Source organism: Macrotis lagotis, chromosome 1 (assembly GCF_037893015.1).
Source record: "Macrotis lagotis isolate mMagLag1 chromosome 1, bilby.v1.9.chrom.fasta, whole genome shotgun sequence".
NCBI classification, from domain to species: Eukaryota; Metazoa; Chordata; class Mammalia; order Peramelemorphia; family Peramelidae; genus Macrotis; species Macrotis lagotis.
This window is the reverse complement of record NC_133658.1, coordinates 362,267,911-362,288,361: the sequence shown is the minus strand read 5'-3', so window position 1 is coordinate 362,288,361 and position 20,451 is coordinate 362,267,911. Positions and strand designations below refer to the sequence as shown.

General features: G+C 41.4%; 1 protein-coding gene across 2 annotated transcripts; it reads right to left on the bottom strand.

The window, feature by feature from the left end:
* Positions 1-285: 285 nt before the first annotated feature.
* LOC141505953 (lateral signaling target protein 2 homolog) lies at positions 286-19,881 on the bottom strand. Of its 2 annotated transcripts, XM_074212305.1 has the most exons (13): positions 19,751-19,881; positions 9,335-9,475; positions 7,063-7,200; positions 6,562-6,764; positions 6,220-6,309; positions 5,967-6,056; positions 4,474-4,572; positions 3,936-4,340; positions 3,353-3,441; positions 2,942-3,034; positions 2,289-2,369; positions 1,944-2,047; positions 286-1,572 (listed from the first exon to the last, which is right to left on the bottom strand). In XM_074212305.1, exons 1-13 carry the CDS (start codon positions 19,790-19,792, stop codon positions 1,456-1,458), a joined length of 1,692 nt encoding a protein of 563 aa, XP_074068406.1. In that variant the 5' UTR covers positions 19,793-19,881; the 3' UTR covers positions 286-1,455. The 2 variants fall into 2 exon arrangements, with proteins under 2 accessions (XP_074068406.1, XP_074068407.1); XM_074212306.1 differs by lacking the exon at positions 2,289-2,369.
* Between the last annotated feature and the right edge of the window lie 570 nt (positions 19,882-20,451).

Sequence of the window (20,451 nt, the reverse complement as noted above, 5' to 3'; positions counted from 1 at the left end):
TCAAAGATTTAGAGCTGGAAGGTGACCTTGGAGGCTCTCAGGTCCAACTCTTGTTTTACAGGTAAAGAATTTGAGTCCTAGAGCAGATGAGTAAGTTGCCCAGGTTCCATTAGTATTTAGGAAGGATTTAAATTCATGGCTTTCATAACTCAAAGCCCAGATCTCCATTCAGTATACTTCCTACCTGCTCCCACCCACCCCCTCATTTTTTTCCTTGCTATATTATGAGAAAATTTAATCAGATCAATATGACAACAATAATGTTTAATTTTTATTGACATTTGAACACATTAATTTTGTATAATAATTGACATTTATACAAATAATAGTTGCATAGAATGCATTTCCAAACCATGGCAAAGAAGGTTAAGTGACTTGCCCAGAATCACACAGCTTAGTGTCTGAGGCCAGATATGAATTCAGGAAGATGAGTCTTCTTGACTATCAGACCTTATATCCTCTTCCCCAACTAGCTGCCTTCATTACCAGGTACAGAACAAAAATTGGGAATTATTGTTTGCCTGGTTTTATCAGGCCCCCAACCACTTTCTCCTCACACTCAATAGTCTAACCCAATAGTCTAACCCCCATCACCTTGCTGCTGCTAATCTGCTATGAGCTGGGACTCACAGTGTTTCAACTGGGTGTCAGAACAAGGAAGAAAAAAGAGTAACCTTGAGCATCTTCATTCCCTTTCATTTGTCGGACCCCCCCATTCATTGCCTGTTTGGCCACAAGATAAGAGTCTAAGTCCACTTTGAAGAATCTCTGTCTTTAATTAAACAAAATACACCTGTGAACAAGAGGAACCATAATGCTTTTCCCCTTTCCCCCACCAGGAAGGCAGGAACAGATGGGCTAGATCAGGTATTCACAAGCCCAGACTGGCCACCATAAGCACTTCTAAGTGCTCCCAGAAAGTGAGAAGAGGTTCCTAACTGCTCCCCTCCCTGCCCCACCACTAACACATACATAGGTACAGAAATACCTAACCATACTTAACCAGACCCTCAAGCCAGACCCAGAATACAGGTTGTTAAAAGGGAGTGAGAGAGTTGAGGACTAAAAGATAGATCCCAAGAAAACTCAACAGGAAGGAAAGGAAAGAGAATGAGCATATCCTGGTCTCTGCCCTTTTTTGATCGCTCCTGGTGTGCTCACAAAGCTTGTGTAGGAGCAAAGAGAACAGCACCCCTGAGAATTTTTGAGGTTGGGAAGGAAAGAGTGCCTCCAATCCATAGTCTAGGGGCCCAAGGATCATCCCTCACCTGGGAATATGGCAGGGAAGTTTTTCCCTGCAGATTCAGGCTCAATCTGTCCTCCCTGGGACATCCAGCATCCTGGATAACCTTCCCAGAGGCTTTTAGGCCTCCAGAGTCCTCAGCACAGAGCCTGATCACAAACAGGAACAGTTCTATCAACTGGCCCCAATGGCTGGTGCCTGGGAAAGAGATGTCAGGAGCAGTCTGGGATGACATGGGCATCATAACAGTGGCCACACACTCGCACAGGCTTCATGTAGCCAAACCAAGGCAGAGGCACAGATTTGGATGAACATCGTGAACAGAAGATCTGGAAGGTATGGGAGGAAGAACTTATCTCCTCAGCTCTGTCCTCTATCCATGCTTCTAGGAAGGTCAGTATCAAGAACTACAGGAAGGCCTGCACTTACTGCCTCTACCCCAGCACTAAAAACCACCTGAGCATCACAGAATCATAATTTTGTTCCAGGGAGGGAAGCTGAGGTACACTAATTCCTCTCTGACCTTCCTGGGTAAAATGAAGGACTTGGACCAGGAGAGCTTTAAGGGTCAAGTTCTTGAGTGTTCAAAAGCCTGAGAAGTGGGCCCAGGAGTCATCTGTCCCTCTCCCTCCCCAGCATGCACCCTTCTGCATCCTCTCCCCTCTACCTGTTCCTTCCCTCTACCATCCAAGTCATCTACCTTTCCACAACTCCGGCAGTGATGCCTTCGGCGAATGAGGCTAAAAGGACTCTGGCAGGCAGTGCAATGAAAACAGGCCTGATCTGGGACCCAGGCAGGAGGCTCTGTGAAGCAAACAAAAGGATGCATCGCTGAACTGTCCCCTCTGGACATCATAGCAACAATGGGTAAAATACCTTTGACCTACAATATGGGAGCACTGAAAACCATGTGTGTGTGTGTGTGTGTGTGTGTGTGTGTGTGTGTGTGTGTGTGTAGATAGACACAGAAGAGGAGCCCATTAAAATTTCCCTGGAACCACTGGGGCTGAGCCAGTCTGCAGGGGCCCACTTGAACCCAACATACCTTCTCGGCCATATTCAACACACAGGGTACAATCTGGCAGAGGAGCAGCCAACCTGCTGCCTCCTTCCTGTGCTTCTTTCTCTTTGTTGGAGTCACAAGGAAAGAGGATGCAGAGATCAAAATAAGATTGGGAGAATGGAACCCAGATGCAGTTCAGACTGCAGACAAGATTTGGGTTTAGCCAGAGACCTCCCAGGGAATCACCCTCCAAGTGACTCAGACAATACTGCTCTGTATCATGGACAATCGCAACAAGCTAGGGTCATAGATTTTGAGGTGGAAAGAACCTTAGAATTCATCTCTGATGATGTGGGAGGCGTAGCTTGGTTACTATATTGGGTAAAACATTAAACTTGCAATCAGAAAGACCTTTCAAATTCCATCGTGGATACTTTCTAGCTTGCTGAATCTTGGCAAGTCACAGAATGCCTCAATGTCTCAAGGTCCCTTCTTCCTCTTAACTTTGATCTAAAGATCCTTTATTTAACACTTGAGGGACCTGAGACCCAGAGAGGTTAAATGACTTCTCTAAAGTTACATAGATGGTAAGTGACAAAACAGGATTTGAATCTGGATCTTCTGACTCCAAATTAGTGCTTTCTCCCCACTTCTTGTAACAAGAACAAGCCCTCTGTAGCTGTAGGGACTCTCACCTGGCCCAGGCTTGGATACCACCACCATGAACACCATATGCAGGATGGTTCGAAGTTCACTGGCAAAATTGGTCTGCAACTGATCAGCTACACCTAGTGGAAGGTGCAACAGTGATTCCCCCCCCCCCCCACAGTGCCCCACCTCAAGCCCCCTCTAGGGCTTTGGGAGGTCTGGTAGAGATCTATTCAGACTTTGTCCAGGGTTTAGCCCTTTCCCTCCTAGTCTAGATCTGTTTCCCTATCAGCTGTGTTAATTATACAAAGAGCAAGGACTTACCACATACAGGTGGGCCCAGGCACCTTACCCTCTCCCATTCTCCAACACGTCCATGTTAAAGATCCCAATCCTGAGCTTATCTTTCCCCTTTCCTCTACTCCAGTTAGCAGAGACAACACCAAAAACAACCTCACCTGAGATGCAGACAAAAAGTGAGTGGAGCATGTTTTGAGGGCTGGGGTAGCTGGCCCGAAGTGCCTTGCCCATCTCTGCCTGAAAGGACCTGTCCCAGGAAGAAATAGAGGTTCAAAAGGGTTACTGTCCCAAAGTCAGTAGGAGAGGCTGCTGGAAGAAGATGGCTCCCATAAATCTCCCCACCAAACCACGGGGAAAAAAATGGAACTGGAATTGGTTGGGATGGCATGAAATGGGGAAAGAAGGGAAAGGATCACCACATACATACATACATGCATGCATGGAACAGAGAGACCCAAAATTCTGAAATTTCAAAACTAAAAAGGAATTGAAAATTCAACTCCCTCACTTTCCAGATAAAGATAAGGGAAGGGTCTGAAGCCAAGTCTTCTAAATTCTAGTCTGATAAGATTCCTAAGAAGACTGAAATAAGAATCATTCTGAGTCATGGCCCAAGCCTGAACTGGGACCTGTTTGGGTGGCAATGGCCTTGCTGGCCTCTGGGAAATCCAGATCCTGAGCTCTAGGGTAGGGCTAGAAAATTTCTTTCACTACAATCATACTTCCTGACTGAAGGCTTACCTGGCAGTCACTGGATAGTACTGTCCAACATATTGGTGGGCACTATATCTTCTGAGCTCTTGACTCCTTGGTTCTTTTGAATGCTGGACAATGCCAGAGGATTCAACTTCAGTGAGTACTGGCCTTTCCAACAATGGGGGGCAGGTAGCATCTCCAGAGTCAATCCATGGGAAGGAGGTACCTGACTTCCCAGGTTCCCAGGTTTCCAGACTCTCATTTGATGCTTTTAAACCCTGATCTAGACAGCTAAAGGTTGGGGCCTGCTTGAAGGGCAGATATGGGGCAGCTTGAGGGAGAGAGATCTCTTGTTTGGGATCATCTATGGCCTCCCAGGGGGCATCTGCCATACACAGGCTCCGTTCAAGTACGAAGAGTTCATCAGCTGATAAAACAATTAATAGGGCTCTGTGGAGGAGAGGGGTCAAAATCTGTCATAGAATCCATGTCTGTCTACCTGGACCCTATCCCACCCACCACAAGATCTCAGAACCTCCCCAACCAGACCAATGGGAACTATCTCCATTTCCTCCCTGCTTACTGGATCTTCTGCAAAAGGCTTTGAAAGGGACTGAAGACATAAGCTGTAGCACCAGGTGGGCTCAGGTTCAGCGGGCCCTCAGGATGGATGAGAAGGCCACTGTGGAGCAAAGGATATGCATTAGGGCCTTTCCCAGTCCTTGACATCAAATCCAGGCCCTGATGAAATTAATATAGATAAAAATAAAGTTCTAAACGAAGGTTAAAAAACTTTACTGTGCAAGGATTGGGAAGTGGGAAGGAGGAAAGGAATGTTACGATTAGAAAGAAAGTTTATTTTTAAGACACTAAGGTCTTAGAGAATGACAGGCTCAGTGAGTTTGCAAAGTATGTTCAAACTTGTGTTCAGCTCATGATCAAATCACAGATTAGCAGAGCCATAATGAACCTTAAAAGATCACCAAAGTCTACGCCTTTCCTTTTGAGTTGAGGGAAATTGAGACAATAGAAGGTAGGTATAATAGCTAGTGGCAAAGTTAAGACTTGAAACCAGGCCTCCCATTACTATATCTGATACTTTGTCTATTGTACAATGCTGTCCATTCTAATGTCCAGAACAAGGAATGTTAGGAGTCTGCTGTTCTCTTCCCTGTTCAGAAAACATCAGAAGTAAATATGTCTACTTGTGATAGGCACAATTTGGGAAACTCAAGAACAAGCTGTACCCAGCTTTTCCATAACCTGTAAAGAGCTACCAAAATTAAGGGGAAATTAGAACCATGTCATTTTATTTCATAGATGAAGAGCTGGAAGAGCCCTTGAAGGCCATCTAGACCACTCACACCATTTTGCACATAAGGAAATTGAGGTAGAGAGAGGATAAGTGACTTCCTTAAGGTCATCCAAGACATTGGCAGAGTTGTGATTCAAAGCTGGGTCATCTGGTTCCAGATCCTTCCTAGGAAGATCAGTCAATTGAAGAAAATGGGGACATACAGTTGGAGAAGAGGAGGTTTGGGGAATGGGGCTGGGAGAATGATTTGAAAGACTGTCATATGGAAGAGGGGGTCATTCTTGTTTTGTTCCATTGAGCCTGGTCATAGATCTTCTTGAGGTTGACAGGATAGGAATTCAGGACAGATGCTGCAGAGAGGCAGATTTCAAATGAAATATAAGGAAAACCTTCCTAAGAATTACTTCATAAGTAGAAAAGGTAGCCTCAGGAAGTAATGATTTCAGAATTCCTTAGCACTGAAGACTGCCCTCAGACTGAGGGGGTGACCTTTCTGTAGCAAGAGGCCCAAACCCCTGATTTTACAGATGAGAAAACTGAAGACCAAAGGAAGAAAGCAACTTGTCCATGATCAGTGACAAGATTCCTACTTGCACAAGGGACAGGATTTGTTGTTTTCTAAGGTAGTTTTCAGCTTAAGATTCTATGAACATGTCTCCCCCTTCCATTCCCCTATCCCAGAGATTAGCAGTAGCCTTGACCCTAGATTCCCCCACACTTAAGATGAGTCCCTGAAATCCCTGAGGCCTGATTTCCCTCACCTGATGATGGCTAGGCGAGGTATGGTCAACATGAGACTAGGTTCATAGCTGTCAATCATCTCCTGGGTTAGGTAGCCAAGTTCCAGGGCCCTGATCCAGAAATAAGGTAAGAGAGATGTGTTGAGTTCAGGTATAGTTTGACCTGATCACCTCCTGCCCCATGAGGGTCTACCTCCAGGGGATTCTTCCATAGCAGCTTTGTAGCCCGGCCCTCCTGTATCATTATCTAGGCCTTTTCCACAAGGCTGTTTACCTGGCTACGGTCTCACAGAAAAGTACGGCCACTTCCTGCTGTTGCTCAAGCTCCTCTGGGGACTTCATGGGGGCTACCACTGCCACATAGCTGAGAGGGAAGAAGCAGTGATGGTCACATCCATCCTCTTCTAGCTTTCCTAGGGTAGTGAGGGTAGCAGAAGTCTGCTCTGCTGCTGGTCCCATCTTTCCTCACCCTCATGGCCCATAGGTTCTCTCAGATCAAGGTGAAAGGCAGAAGGCAGAATCTCAGATAAGGAACTGAGAATACAGTACACCCAAGAGTAGATACTTCCTGTTCATATTTCCCAGCCCCAAATCTGTCCCATATCCTTAACCTTACTTGAACTCAAAGTCAGCAAAGAGGTTGTCAAAACGAAGCAGGGCAGAACGCAGAGACTGAGAAAAGGGCTCAGGACGACCTAGACTCTGCTCTCGAAGAAGAGCCCGAGCCTGCTCCAGGCTCAGCAGCAGGTCCCGGGCTAGAGGCTGGAGCAGCTGCTGGGTAGTCTCATCCACTTCCACAAAGGAGCCAGCCACCAGACACTGAAGGAACACAGGGTGCTAGACTGCAATAGGATGGATCAGAGGTCCCTGGGTAGGGGCTGGGGTAGTATCAAAGAATAATGAGCAGGGGAGGGAAGGAAGAATAGCTAAGCCTGGAAGCTCTTCTCTTAGCCACTGAGAATAATCATATCAAGACTTGTAAGGATGTTGGACCAGATTAAGACCAACCAGTGGGAAGCTCTGCTGGGCTTGAAAACGATGAAGCTGACAGCTAGTTTCTACTGAGGGAGCTGAGATTCCAACCTTGTATATAGGGTGGTCATACACTGACACTAACCTCAGCAGCAAAGAGCACATGAGAACCTAGGTTCACTCCCAGCAGCTCCTCTGGGAATTTGACAACATAGTCCCGAGGCCTTCGATCACCAGACAGGTTCTCCTCCATTATCTGCTCCATCACTGCCAATAGTTGCTCCTAGGGCACCAGGCAAAGGGTTAAAGTTTAATCATAACCTCCTAATCCAATCCAACCTTCTCACCTTGAGATCTAAGGATTTGGAATTCCCATACCCAAAACAAAACTTTCTTTCTTCTTCCTTCCACTGGCGAATCACTCTTGCACTCTCCACCCCTCAGTTCAGTCCTTCCTTACTCCTTCCTCAAACACCTAGCCCAGTGCTTAATAGGGAAAGTAGGAAGCATATCATCAAAGAGCCAAATGGCTTCACCAGCACCTAAGCCTCTGGGTTGAAGGCTGTCAGATACAGGAGAAAGATTCATAGACTGGGAGTCAGAAATCCTGGGTCTGAGCTCTAGCTATTTATATTTTATTTATATTATCTTGATATGTCACTTCCACTTCTTAAGTCTCAGTTTCCTCATCTAAAAAAATCGACTAAATGATCTTTTAAGTTCCTTCCCGGGGCTAACATTCTATTAATTGCTGAACACCCAGCCCCTCCCATTGAGGTCCTGTTCCTGTTCCTGTCCATGGTGCTACCATCCTCCCTGTTATTACTTTTCTCCCCTTCAGCTCCTACATCCAGCTATCAAGTCCTGTTTCTGCCTCCATAATCCTTAGTACAGATTCTTATCAATTTAAAAATAAACTTATTGATATTTTTTGCTTTTATATCACCTTCATTTCCAAATATATTCCTCATTCCCTTCCCATATTCAACAAGCTATGCTTTGTAACAAGAATTTTTTTTTTTAGTTTTTAGGTTTTTTTGTTTTTTTTTGTTTTTGTTTTTTTTTTAGTTTTTGCAAGGCAGTGGGGTTAAGTGGCTTGCCCAGGCCACACAGCTAGGTAATTATTAAGTGTCTGAGGCCAGATTTGAACTCAGGTACTCCTGATTCCAGGGCTGGTGCTCTATCCACTGTACCACCTAGCCATCCCTGCAACAAAAATTTTAAAAGTTGCCAATAGAGGCTCTGCTCATTAGACAAAATATCAACTGAGTTTGATGGTATAGGCAATATTCTGCACCTTTGCATATTTCTTCCTTCACTAGAGGAAGGAAAACCAGTTAGAAGGTTATATTGGCAATTCATGTAAGAGATGATAAGGTCAAAGAGTATGGATAGTTTAATCACTTTAAAAAACCCCAATGTAATTCCTCATTGATCCAACCAATTTTGAATGCAATTATGTTAAATTTAAATTAATGTTTTAATTTAAATTAAACATCCAATGTTTAAAAATTAAAAAGAAAAAAGGGATGTTGCAGCTCAGTGGCACAGTGGATAGAGCACTGGATCTCTTTTCTAGGGTTGTCTGTTATTATAATTGCACATCATCCTATTTTGATCCTTTTAATTTCATAATCATACTCATTGTGTCTGCTCTTTTCTTGGTTCTGAGGTTTCTATAGTTCGTTCATTCTAGATCTGTTCATATAAGACTTCCCATGTTTCTTTTAATTCTTCAGATTCATCGATTCTTGTGACCTATTAGTATTTCATTATATTTACATATCAGTCTATTTAGCCAGTCCCTAATCAATGGGCACCTACTTTATTTTTTGTTCTTTGCTAACACACAAAAAAAAGTCATGTGATAAATATTTTGGCATATATGAGACCTTTCTATCTTTGACATATATGCCTAGCATATAGAATGTGTCAATTTTTGTTATTTTTTTTGCAAGGCAATGAGATTAAGTGACTTTCCCAAGGTCACACAGCTAGGTTATTATTAAGTGTCTGAGGCTGGATTTGAACTCAGGTCCTCCTGACTCTAGGGCTGGTGCTCTATCCACTGTGCCACTGAGCTGCCACATTCCTTTTTTTCTATTTTTAATTTTTCAACATTGCATGTTTAAATTTAAACATAATTGTATTCGAAATTGGTTGGACCAATGAAGAATTATATTGGGGTTTTTTAAAGTGACTGAACTATCCATACTCTTTGATCTTATCATCTTGTACATGAATTGCCGATTTAACCTTCTAACTGGTTTTCCTTCCTCTAGTCCCTTTTCTCCCCAATCCATATGACACAAGCCCCTAGGGGGAAAAAAATCTGCCTGACTAGTCTTAGAGTTAGACAGAAGGAATCAAAGATGGCATAGAAGGGGCCTAACTGATATTGAGGGTGGGGAACATACCTGGCTAGCATGAAGCTGACTCAACAGCACCAGGTAGTGCTGAGGGTCTTCTTGTACATCAAGGCAGATGATTTCAGTCACCACTTGTGTCACCCGTTCATCAGCAAAGAAAAATTGAGCCAGCAATCGAGGATCTGACCTCTGGATAGAAAGGTGGGAGTTAGTTCTGAGTCAGTATCCCTCTGGGAGCTCCTCTCAATACTCCAGTTCCTGGAGACTAGATCTGCAGTTCTCCAGTTCTGCTAGTTACTACCAATGTGACTTTGGGCAGATCACTACACCTCTATGGACCAGATGACCCCTAAGGGGTGCTAAAGATAGGATTCCTTGTGTTAGGGCTCAGCACGGGTCCCCATGTGGATGAATGACATCATATATGAAGAAATTTACTCCAGCTAAACAAACAGAAAACTGATTATAGACATAGTAGTCATTTTAGAATCAATTGTCTGTGAAGTCAGATCACTAAATACTTGCAAGAGTTCATTTAAACAACAAAACAAAAAATGATAAAGTCAAGCAACTTGAACATTTTAAACACAATTGCTATCTCTAAAACTCTGAGGGTCCTAGAAATAGAGAAGACTGTAGACTCAACTTCCATGTCCATTATCCACGGGCTTCTGAGCTCCTAACTGAACCACCTCTTTCAGTTTCTCAGTATGAAGGTAAGGAAGAGGGTGGGTTGGGAAGGAATATACAGTTATATAGTGCTAAGCATGTTACAAATATTTCATTTAATTCCATTTTCCATTTTACAAGGGAAAAAATGTAGACAAATAGAAGTTAAGTGACTTGCCTAGCTTCACACAGCTGGTAGACAGTTTGACTGTGTAGTGGTTAGAGCACCAGCTCTGGAGTCAAGAGACCCCGAGTTCAAATCTGTTCTCAGGCACTTGACCCTTACTAGCTGTGTGACCCTGGGCAAGTCACTTAATCCTGATTGCTTCATATTCAGGGTCTTCTCCAGTTATCCTAAATCATATCCAGACAATGGACCCAGGTGATGTTAAAGGAGAAAGTGAAGTTGACAACTTAGCACAGAATTCCCTCACTCAAATCCAATTCATTTGCTTGTGAAACTTCCCTAATATCAGTCTTTTTTTGGGAATGAAGGACCAACATCATCTTCAGTTTGACACTGGATTTAAACTCAGGTCTTTCTGACTCTAGGTCCAGTGCTCTGTCCTAGATGTCTCGCATTAGGTTAGGACATAGATAAAAGACTGAGAGGCTAACTGTATACCATTGATGAGAAGTAGCTTGGTGGCCTGGCTAATAAACTTTGAGACCTGGACTGGAATCCTTTCTTACTTTATTTGTTTTATGACTATAAGCAAGTCTCTCAGTCTCTCTGAGACTCAATTCTGTGTAAAATGGAGATAAGATAACATCCCCTATGGTAGCTGCCTTACAGGGTCACAGAATATGGTCATGTCTGTAAAGTGCTTTGAAAACCCTAAAGTACCACCTAAGGGTTAGTTTTTATTGGACCCACCCTAACTAGAGATATCTTTACCTTGATCTCAAACTCAACATGCCTCAAAACTAATTCATTACCTCTCCCAAACCTCTTTCTAGTCTTTCAGGATAAGGGGTTGGGGGGGGGGGGGGATTAATCTACTCATTTTGTAATTCTATCCTGAGGCATAGTTGTCCAGATTGTAGAGTGCAAACTCACCTTCAATGAGATAGCTAGCCAGCCCCAGACCATATTTTGGGGACAACTAGGCACCACAGTGCTGAACTTGAAATCAGGAAGACTCATCTAGTCTTCAACACTTGCTAGCTGAGTGACCCTGGGCAAATCACTTAACCCTATTTGACTCTTTCCTCATCTATAAAATGGATGAAATGGCAAACCGCTCCAGTATCTTTGCCAAGAAAACTCTAAATAGGGTCATAAAGAGTTAGACTGAGTTAGACCACTGAACAACAACAACTAAGACCACCTCTCACATTCCATCTACCAATCCACTATGGAAGTAAGCTCACATCTGCCCTTCCATCTATGACTCAACTCCCTTCTCTGGCCACAACTCCCCTTTGGGTATTGTTTTCCCCAGTAGAATGCAAGCTTCTAGAGGTTTTAGAAATTGCCTCACTTTTGAATTCAGCTTAGCACAGAAACAATTGCTTATTAAACTATTAATTTATTTATTCAAAAGCACTGCCAGTCTGTCTCCCATGTTGAAAACTTTGATGTTTATCTTCAACTCTTACATTTTGCCTTACTTCTCACATTTGTTCAGTGACCAAGGGCTGTCAACAAATCAAGCAACATCTTTCTTCTCTCTATTTCTGCTACCATCACCCTTACTGTTACTTTCCTGAACTTTTACAATAGCCTCCTCAAAGTCTCTGCCTCCTTTTTTCTAGGGTGTACTGGAGCCAGCTTGAACCAGAGAGCCGATTGTTTAATTTCCAATGCAAGCATATGTGACTAGGCAATCTACAAATGCTACAAATCAGTATTTCATTTATAGTTTGTTTGATTGTCTAGACTTACTAAGTGATGGAGAAAACATTAATAATACAGATTCAAGTTAAAAGGATGTCATGTGCACATTTTTCAGTGGACTGTTTGTTAAATATTTTTTCACAGACCCATGATAACTATAAAATTGATTCAATTCAACATGCTTTTATTTGGCAACTCTAAGTGCACACTTTCTTAGGCATTGCTATTACAAAGAAAAAATGGGACAGTTTCTTCCCTCAGAGAGTTTATGCTCTCTTGGAAGGTTTATGCTCTCCTCGTCTGAGGAAAGTTCAAACTCATTTGACCTGGCATTTAGAGTCCCACAAACTGGTACCCGACATAGCACTTGCCTCCAAATCCACTATGGTCTTGCTAAATTGAACAATTCTAGCTAAAAAATGTCATTCCCTTTCTTGGTTTTGCTCACTAGGCTACCTAGATTTCATTTGAAATTCACTCAAGAAGTATTTATAAAGTCCCTCCTATGTGCCAATGATGATATTTGTCCTTCATTCTTGAAGAAAGACCATGATATCAGGGAGATGCCATGACAAGCATATGAACTGAATTTGAGTGAGGAGTTGCTATGCTAAGACGCCAGCCTCACTTTCTCCTTCAGAACCCTCTGGGTCCAGTGGCCATTTATGAATCAGGATGACTGGAGATGGCCCTGGATGTGAGCCAATCATGATTAAGTCACTTGCCCAAGGTCACACTAGGTGGTGTGATGGATAGAGCACTGGCCCTAAAGTTAGGAGAACCTGAATTCAAATCAAGCCTCAAATACTTACTATCTATGTGATGGGCAAATCATGTGCCAATCCAAAACTAGAGACTGGAAATATAAAAATTCAGCACAATAGACCCTCCCTTCAAAGCCCATCAAGGAAAATAATATATACTTATTAACTAGACAAAACACATTCAAAAGTAAATATAAAAACTTTTCAATATAGGATGGAAAGGTATTATTAGTAATTAAGGTTGGGGCAGGGAATCAGGAAGTTTATATATCATTTCCCCTTATTATCTGTTAAATTTCTGCCCATTCTTTAAAGTTCAAATCCAAGACTACTTCCATGAAATCTTGTTGTATAACCACTTTTTAATTTTTGATACAATGTGGTGCAGAGGATATAACACTGTGGCCTGGCCCCATTCAGAGAACTTGTCTTTGATTCCTGGCTTTAGAATCTGACTCTTGATAGCTAGCTGCATGACAACCATGGGCTAATCATTTAGCCATTATAAGCCTCATTTTACTCAGCTATAAAATGAGAATTCGAATACCTGTTATACCTATTTCACAGCACTTCAAAAGAACTAGTGTAGATTGAATATTATTTATTGTTCACTCAATCAATATACATTTATTAAGTGCCTGATATATTCCCAGCATTGTGATAATTATGGGATATGCAAAGAAAAGCAAAAAACACTGAGAGATTTAACATGATAAGGATTTCCATGAGTTTGGTCTTAAAAATATTAATTAAATATGTGTTAACCTTCAGACATTGTCCTATTAAAGAACAAACTTTAACTTCCAGAGTTTGACCTTAAGAAAGAGCAAAACAGAATTATTAATATTTTATTTACTTATTAATATTAATATTAACATTTTATTAATATTTATTAATATTTCTTTAAGTTTGCTGATTTCAAAGGCATGCATGGGAGCTCTGGTTTGAGAACCAGACCCTCAAAATGGAATCCTAATCTGGAGTTTTTATATATTTTGACTATCAAAAGTCAGGATCTGAAAAGACACCTCTGGCTTGTCCACCAATCAAAAAAAGGAAGCCAGCCCCCAATTTAGGATGGGGTGGAGCAGCTAGATATCATACATTTCACCAAAAGGAGAGCCTTATCAGTGATGTCAAAGGCTTCCACAAAAGTAATGTGACTCTTCCCCCACTAGGATCTCAGCACCCAGTGACCCCAGATATCATAGGATTAGAAGTCCTAAAGACCTCCACAAAGCACTGGGGGAATCTCTCCCCCAGTGAACCTTGATACAATGAGATTAGAGGTCATAAAGACCTCCACAAAACAAAGTCAATCTTTCCCCCAATGACCCTTCATACAATGAGGTTTGTTATTAGAGGTCAAAAATGCAAACAGTTCAGTCAGTAAACTTAAATTTATTTTTAAAAATAAGTTTTTATTGATGTCTTCTGTTTCTCTCATCATAGTTATCCTAAGTATCCCTCCTTTTGCCCTTCCCTCAAGCCATTCCTTACCTTAGAGGGAACAATTTTGACGGAAAGGCAAAGACAGAAATGAGATTACAAGAAGTTGAGGAGAAAGCTGAAGCAAAGATTTAGGGTTAGATAGCTTTTTCAGTAAATTTTTCCATGAAAGGGAGGAGGAAAAAAAAAGGGATAAGAGTGAGGAGATTGTTAACTTGTTTGTATTAGATGTTAAGGAGCTGGTGGAGCCAGAGAGATTGAAGATGTATGGGGCTAGTACAGTCACAGTCTGCCTTCTGAGTAACAAAGGGCTTCTCTGAGAGACTTTATATCTGACTTTGTCCCTATTATTTATTTATTTTGGGTTTTTTTTTATAACATTTTTATTTAAATAAGTTTTTATTGATATTTTTGACTTTTTAACTATACTATAGTATCCCATATACTCTCCATCTCCTCTCTATCCCTGAGAGCCTTCTCATATAACAAATAGAATTTTTTTTTAAAGAGAAAAAAACATCAGTACAACTGATCAATACATTGAAAAAGCTTGAGAACATGTGCAATGTATAACATCTGTGGCTCTCCCACCTCAATGAAGGGGATCTTTTTATGTCTCTTCATTTAGGTTCCACTTGATCTTTCCTTTTTTTTGGGGGGGGGGGAAGCAATTAGGGAATAAGAGTCTTGCCCAATTTGTAAGTGTCTGAGGGTAGATTTGTACTGGAGTCCTTCTGACTTCAGGCTTAGAGCTCTATTCACTAACCCACCAAGCTGCCCTTGAGTTCCACTTGATCTTTATAATTTTGTTATATTTATTTTTTATTTTGGAGGTGCATAGCATTTCTTTACACTTACATTGTAGTTATTGTGTCTATTATATAGTTTTCTTGGCTCTACTTCACTTAATCTAGATCTTTCTGTACTTTTTTGTATTCATCATATGCATCATTTCTTATAGCAGTCCTTTTTTTTGGCAAGGCAGTGGGGTTAAGTGACTTGTCCAAGGTCACATAACTAAGTAATTATTAAGTGTCTGAATCCATATTTGAACTCAGGGCCAGTGCTCTATTCATTGTGCCAACTAACTGCCCCTCTTGTAGCACTCAATAATTCATTACAGCTACCACATTTTATTTTGCTATGCCCCAGGCAATGGGCATCCACTTTGTTTCTAATTCTTAACAATAACAAAAAGTGCTGCTATAAATATTTTGAAGTATATAGGGACTTTTTTCTTATTGATAGCTTCCTTAGGGTATATGCCCAATAAAGGAGTCTCTAGTTCAAAGGGTAAAAAATTTTAGTCACTTTATTTAATTCCAAATTGTTGTCCAAAATGATTATACCACTTCACAGCCTCACCAAAAATATATCGGCTTGCCTAAATTTCTACAATATATCCAACAGTGACAATTGATATTTTTTGTCAATTTGCAGGGTGTGAGGTGAAAGAGCAGAGTTATTTTGATTTGCATTTCTCTTATTATTAGTGATTTGGAATATTTTCTCATGTAGCTGTGATCTCTTTGCAGTTCTTTTGAGAACTATTTATTCATATCCTTTGACCATTTATTTATTGGGGAATGGCTATTAGTTAAATATGCACATGTGTATATATGTGTGTATATATATATATATATATATATATATATATATATATATATATGTTTAGTTTATATATCTTGAATACCAAACTCTTATCAGAGAAATCTGATAAAAGATCTTTCCCCCATTCAACCACTTTCTTTTTATCTTAGATGCATATTGCCTATACAGAAGTTTTTCAGCTTCAAGTAATCAAAGTTATCTAGTTTATCTTTTGTAATTACCTCTATGTCTAGTTTAGTTAAGAATATATCTCCTAGAATACTATCTGTGTCCAGAGAAAGAATTGTGGAGTTTGAACAAAGACCCCCCCACACAAAAATGTTATCTTATTATGTAATTTTGCTATCTCTTTTATTTTATTCTTTTCCTTAAGGGTATGATTTCTCTCTCAACACATCCATTTTAGATCAATGTATATAGCATGGAAAGAATGTAAAGATTAACAGATTTCCTTCTATGGGGTGGGGGGGAGGGAATCGAGATTAGGGGAAAAATTGTAAAATTCAAAAATAAATAAATAAATTAAAATTTAAAAATATATCTCCTACTCATAGCTGTGAGAGATATATGATCTATTTCTTCTAATTTTTTTAGTATAACAATATTTAGTATTGAAATCATGTATCTACTTATAATCTATTACATGGTTTAAATTCATCTAATTTCTGCCAGTTTGTTTTATAGTTTTCCGAGCAGTTTTTATCAAATGGGGTGTTTTTCCTAGTTTTGCATTTTTTTAAGATTTTTATTTTATCAGATTATTGAGCTCTATTGCTTGTTAATCTCCTTTACCTAGTCCATTTATCTGTCTCTCTATTCTTTAACTAATATCAAATGGTTTTAATGACTGCTGCTTTAATAATATAGTTTAAAGTCTGGAAGTGCTTATATTTCCCTTCATCCTTGCTTCTGTTTATTATTTCCCTTAATATTCTAGATCTTTTTGTTTTTCCTTATGAATTTGGCCAGATTCTATAAAGTGTCTTCTTGGAAATTTGGTTGGTATAGCGTTAAAAGTACGAGTTAATTTTGGCAATATAGTAATTTTTATTATATTGGCATGACCTAGCCAGGAGCACTGACTATTCCATGCTTCATTCCCATATTTATTGGAAAGAATTCTAGTATATCTTTATGGCGTATGATGCTTGTTCTTCATTTTAGATAGATGTTTTTCTATTAAAAAGGTCCCTCTATGCTTATATTTTGTAGGGATTTTAAGCATATGTTGCCCTTTGTCAAAGCTTTTTTTAATCAATTGAAATGATCATGTGACTTTTTAAAATGTTTTGTTTTTTTAATATTAGCTAATTATTTTCCAAATTTTGAACCACTTTTGCGTTCCCAATATAAATACCAATCATAATGAAAGTGTAACTTCATTTACCTCAGTTTCCCCATCTGAAACATAGGGATAATAATAGCATCTTCTTCCTAGGGTTGTGGAGATAATCATTATAAAGTACCTGATACATAGCAAATACTATATAGATATTCCCATTCTACTTTTCCCAGCCTTATTACACTTTACTAAAATCTAGTCAAAGTGTGCTCTTTGTTGTTCCTCACAGTTGAAATAGTCTCCATGCGTTTGTAATGGCTGTTCCCAATGCTTGCTGTACTTTGCCACCATCCCTTCTGGGAATCTTTATTTTCCAATACCTTCTGTATGAGGCCCTTGCTGGTCCTCTGACCTGCTAGTGTTTCCCTTCTCTGGGTTTATTTTACATATATTTTGTTATATGAACAGTTTTGTCTTCCTCCTTAGAATGTAAATGTCTTAGCACAAGGCTTATTTCACTTCTATCACACTCTGAATAAATAAATAAATGCTTATTGATTGATTGCTACTTGGGTACAACCTGTAAGTCCCAGATTACTTACATGCTTAAATAAATACAAAATAAACAGAAAGTACTGGGGGAAAGGGAAAAGATTACTGATCTAATATAAAAGGAAGTATGTTAACAAAGAAACAGATGGCATAATGGGATAGGAAGGAAAAAAAAATTAAAACCAGCCCTTGAACTTGGGAAGCTAACATTCTCCTAGGTGAAGCAAGAAAGTACTGAGAGAAGTAAATATGAAAAGTAATTTGGGAAGCTCTTCAGTTGTTTCGGTTGTGTCCTGCTCTCTGTGACCTCAATTTCAGTTTTGTTTTTTTTGACGAAGATACCAGAGTGGTTTGCCATTTCCTTTTCCAGTTCATTTTAGAGAGAAGAAAACTAAGGCTATCTTTAATTTGAAAAGTAGAGAACTGAGGGCCTGGAGATCCCCAAGGTCTCTGGCCCGGGTTAACAATTAATTTGTATCCTAAAGTGAGCCAAAGATTCTTTTTTTTTTTTTTTTAGGTTTTTTGCAAGGCAGATGGGGTTAAGTGGCTTGCCCAAGGCCACACAGCTAGTTTGAGTGTTTGAGTGTTTGAGACCAGATTTGAACCCAGGTACTCCTGACTCCAGGGCCGGTGTTTTATCCACTGTGCCACCTAGCCACCCCAGAGCCAAAGATTCTAAGAAGTTGGGTGATGACGGGGAGAGCATTCCCTGATTTGGCGACATTGTGGTTGCTGACACTAAGGTAGGATTGGAATGTTATAAAGGGGGAACTTTGATTAGGCCAGTTTAGTGGGAATGAAGACCTGAGTCCAAATCCAGTACTAGCGGTGTGACTCTGAGCAAGTCACTTAACCCTATTTGCCAGTTTTCCATCTGTAAAATGAGCTGAGAAGGAAATGGCAATCCAATCCAGTATCTCTGCTAAGAAAATCCCAAATGGGATTTAGTCAGATATGATTTAACACCAGAAAGCAAAGGGCTTTTAAATGCTAGAGGAGTTTGTTATTTTGAGAGTCACAGAATCTTCTTGGGAAGAAAACATTTGTATCTTAAGAGATATCAATTTGGCAGCTATGTAGAGGACAGAACGGAGAAGGTAAAGCGATTGGACACAAGGGAAACCAATTAGGAGACAATTTCAGTACTCCAGGAGAGAAGTGATAAGAAAATGAACTGGAGGCTGAGGCTCAAGGAAATTAATTTGCTTATAGTCACACAGTAAATTTCAGAGTTTAGGATTTGAACCTAGTGATTATGAAACCATCATCAGTACCATTTTTTTTTGTTTGTTTTGCAAGAGAATGGGGTTAAGTGACTTGCCCAAGGTCATGCAGCTAGGTAATTATTAAGTATCTGAGGTCGGATTTGAACTCAGGTACTCCTGACTCCAGGGCCAGTGCTCTATCCACTGAGCCACCTAGCTGCCCCTCCTAGTGCCCTTTGCACTGTATTATACTCTGTTGTAAATGAATGAATGAGGGAAAATTAGGGAAGGGCTAATTTCCTAGTGAGGAGATGCACGGCTAGTCTCTAAAGCCTTGAGAGGTTTCTTTCAAACCCTAAGGGGCACAAGCTCTGACTCATCCCCGAAACACCTCCATTTACTCCACCTCCTCATACTCTTTGGAAAAACTGCTTTCAGAAGGAACAGGACTGACTACTTGGGAAGGGAAACAAAGGGCTAACCCAGAATCTTTGCTTCTGGGCAGGGAGAACCAGCCAGGTGTTCTCCAACACCCTCCAGATTCCTACTAGCAAAGGGGCTAGTTGTCCCCTCCAAGGCGAGGCAATTCTCACTCAAATTCTTCGTCTTCCTCTCCCCATTTACTTTAATTCCTTACCACCTCTTCTGTCCTGGGATACCTTCTGGACTGGTGGCATAAACCCAGAGTAGCCTTTCGATTCCAGACGCACCCCCACCTTCCCTCAGAGCTCCAAGACAAGACACTCACACCCAAGAACTACCAAAGTTGGCCTGGCACGGCTCACTCTGCCTACCCCTCTTCCTCACGCCCACCAATAGCTCCAATAGGGAGGGCAGGCTCCTCTTCAGGAGCCGGCAGGGAGGGGTGGGTGAGGCAGGGGGTTTGTTCCCTTTTTAGAAAGTGTCTATAAAGTACGAGGAGAGAGAGGGTCTGGAGGAGGGAAAAACTGGGAGGGACCTATTTGTTTGCTGGCGGGGATCCAGACGCCTCCCATTGGGAAGGGCAGGGGGAGGAGAAGAGGCAGTTGTGGTCCGGGGGAACTTAGGGCGCATGGCTCCAGGAGAAAAAGGATATGAATTAAGGGGACTTACCTTGGGCCGATTGAACCACTTCCTTACGGCGGCCGACAGCATGACAGGACCAGGCAAAGGAGCAGCTGCTGAACCTCACCTAGGCCGCCTCACCTGGGTGGAGCGGGAGCTCGTCTTGGCCAACCCCCACCGCGCTGCGCACCCAGCCCCGACTGGCCTGCGGTGGGCTGGCCCTGATGCAGGAGGAGGAGGAGGAGGGGGAGGGGGAGGAGGTGCTGGTTAGAGTAGGACCGGGAACCGAGGTCACCTACTCTACCCGCTTCATTTTCACCTAGGAGGGAAACCTAGAGGAAGAAATCTTGCCCTAGTAAAGTGACAGAGACAGAGCTAGAACCTCAGAGTCAAAGCTCAGGCTCAATTCCTCCTCCCCTTTCCCCTTGGGACTTGGGGACCTCATCTGTGAAATGGAAGTAATAACTCCTGGACTACTTAGCTTCCCATTAGACGTAAGGAAAAACACTGTAAAATTCCAGAGCATTGAAGGCAGTGGTTGTTAGGGCAGCTAGGTGGCGTAGTGGAAAGAGAGTTGAGCCTGGAGTCAAGAAGCCTCTTCCTGAGTTCCAGTCCTACCTCAGACACTAGCTGTGTCCTCCTAGGCAAGCGCTTAACCCTGTTTGCCTCAGTTTCCTCATCCGTAAAATGAGTTGGAGAAGGAAATTGGCAAATCACCCCTCAGCGTCCTTGCCAAAAAAACCCCAATG

Coding starts and splice junctions, on each gene's coding strand:
- LOC141505953 (XM_074212305.1), bottom strand. CDS start 19,792: ATGCTGTCGGCCGCCGTAAGGAAGTGGTTCAATCGGCCCAAG. Junction 7,201..9,334: donor GTCAGCTTCATGCTAGCCAG/GTATGTTCCCCA, acceptor CTGGTGCCCTAG/GAGCAACTATTGGCAGTGAT. Junction 2,048..2,288: donor TGTTGAATATGGCCGAGAAG/GTATGTTGGGTT, acceptor TTTGCTTCACAG/AGCCTCCTGCCTGGGTCCCA.